Raw genomic sequence first — 672 nt, forward strand, 5'->3', positions numbered from 1 at the left:
CCACCGAGCGCCGTCCCGGCAGAGCCAGGAGGACTGGACGGTGTGCGACCGCTGCGAGGCATACCGCCCGCCCCGCGCCCACCACTGCCACGTCTGCCACCGCTGCGTGCGCCGCATGGACCACCACTGCCCCTGGTAGGCACCTCTGGCACGGTCCCCCACCCCACGCCGGGGTGCAAGGGGCTCCGCCACGGCTCATTCCTGTCCCTGGGCACCGGAAAGTGCCCTGAGAGTTGACCGGGGACAGCGAGACCCTCCGTCTCCCATGTGTCTGTCCATCTGTAGGATCAACAACTGCGTTGGGGAGTTAAACCAGAAGTACTTCATCCAGTTCCTCTTCTACACCGGTGAGTGGTCACGTGGGGGTCCCCATTCCCCGTGGGGCAGCCCCACTCCTGGGTCCCCTGGCCAGGCTCTGCAGGCAGGAGCTGGGTAACACCCACCCTGGGGATGGTATGATGAGGCTGGGGGCTCCCGGGGGGCTGTTGGGGTCCCCATCCCATCTGGGGGATGTGGTGTGGGTCAGGGGATTGCTCACTGCCTGCTCGCTCACTGCTCACTCTATGCCAGGGCTGGCCAGTCTCTACGCCACAGGGCTAGTGCTGGCCGCCTGGCTAGGACTGGCAGGCAGGAGCCCGGCAGGGATGGCAGCAGGAGGAGATGTCACCGATA

The 672-nt window shown here is 66.5% G+C and overlaps 1 protein-coding gene across 1 annotated transcript in view; it reads left to right on the forward strand.

Moving 5' to 3' along the window:
* Nucleotides 1–11: 11 nt before the first annotated feature.
* The window catches only part of LOC104620379 (palmitoyltransferase ZDHHC3-like), a gene marked incomplete at both ends in the record, with an annotated part of 973 nt that continues 312 nt past the window's right edge, over nt 12–672 (forward strand). Inside the window, 3 exons of the mRNA XM_010286578.1 lie at nt 12–135; nt 286–347; nt 571–623. Coding sequence (XP_010284880.1) covers nt 12–135; nt 286–347; nt 571–623 — 239 coding nt within the window. The remainder of the gene's footprint in view (nt 136–285; nt 348–570; nt 624–672) is intronic.

Source organism: Phaethon lepturus, unplaced genomic scaffold (genome assembly GCF_000687285.1).
Source record: "Phaethon lepturus isolate BGI_N335 unplaced genomic scaffold, ASM68728v1 scaffold39824, whole genome shotgun sequence".
In the NCBI taxonomy this organism is placed as follows: Eukaryota; Metazoa; Chordata; class Aves; order Phaethontiformes; family Phaethontidae; genus Phaethon; species Phaethon lepturus.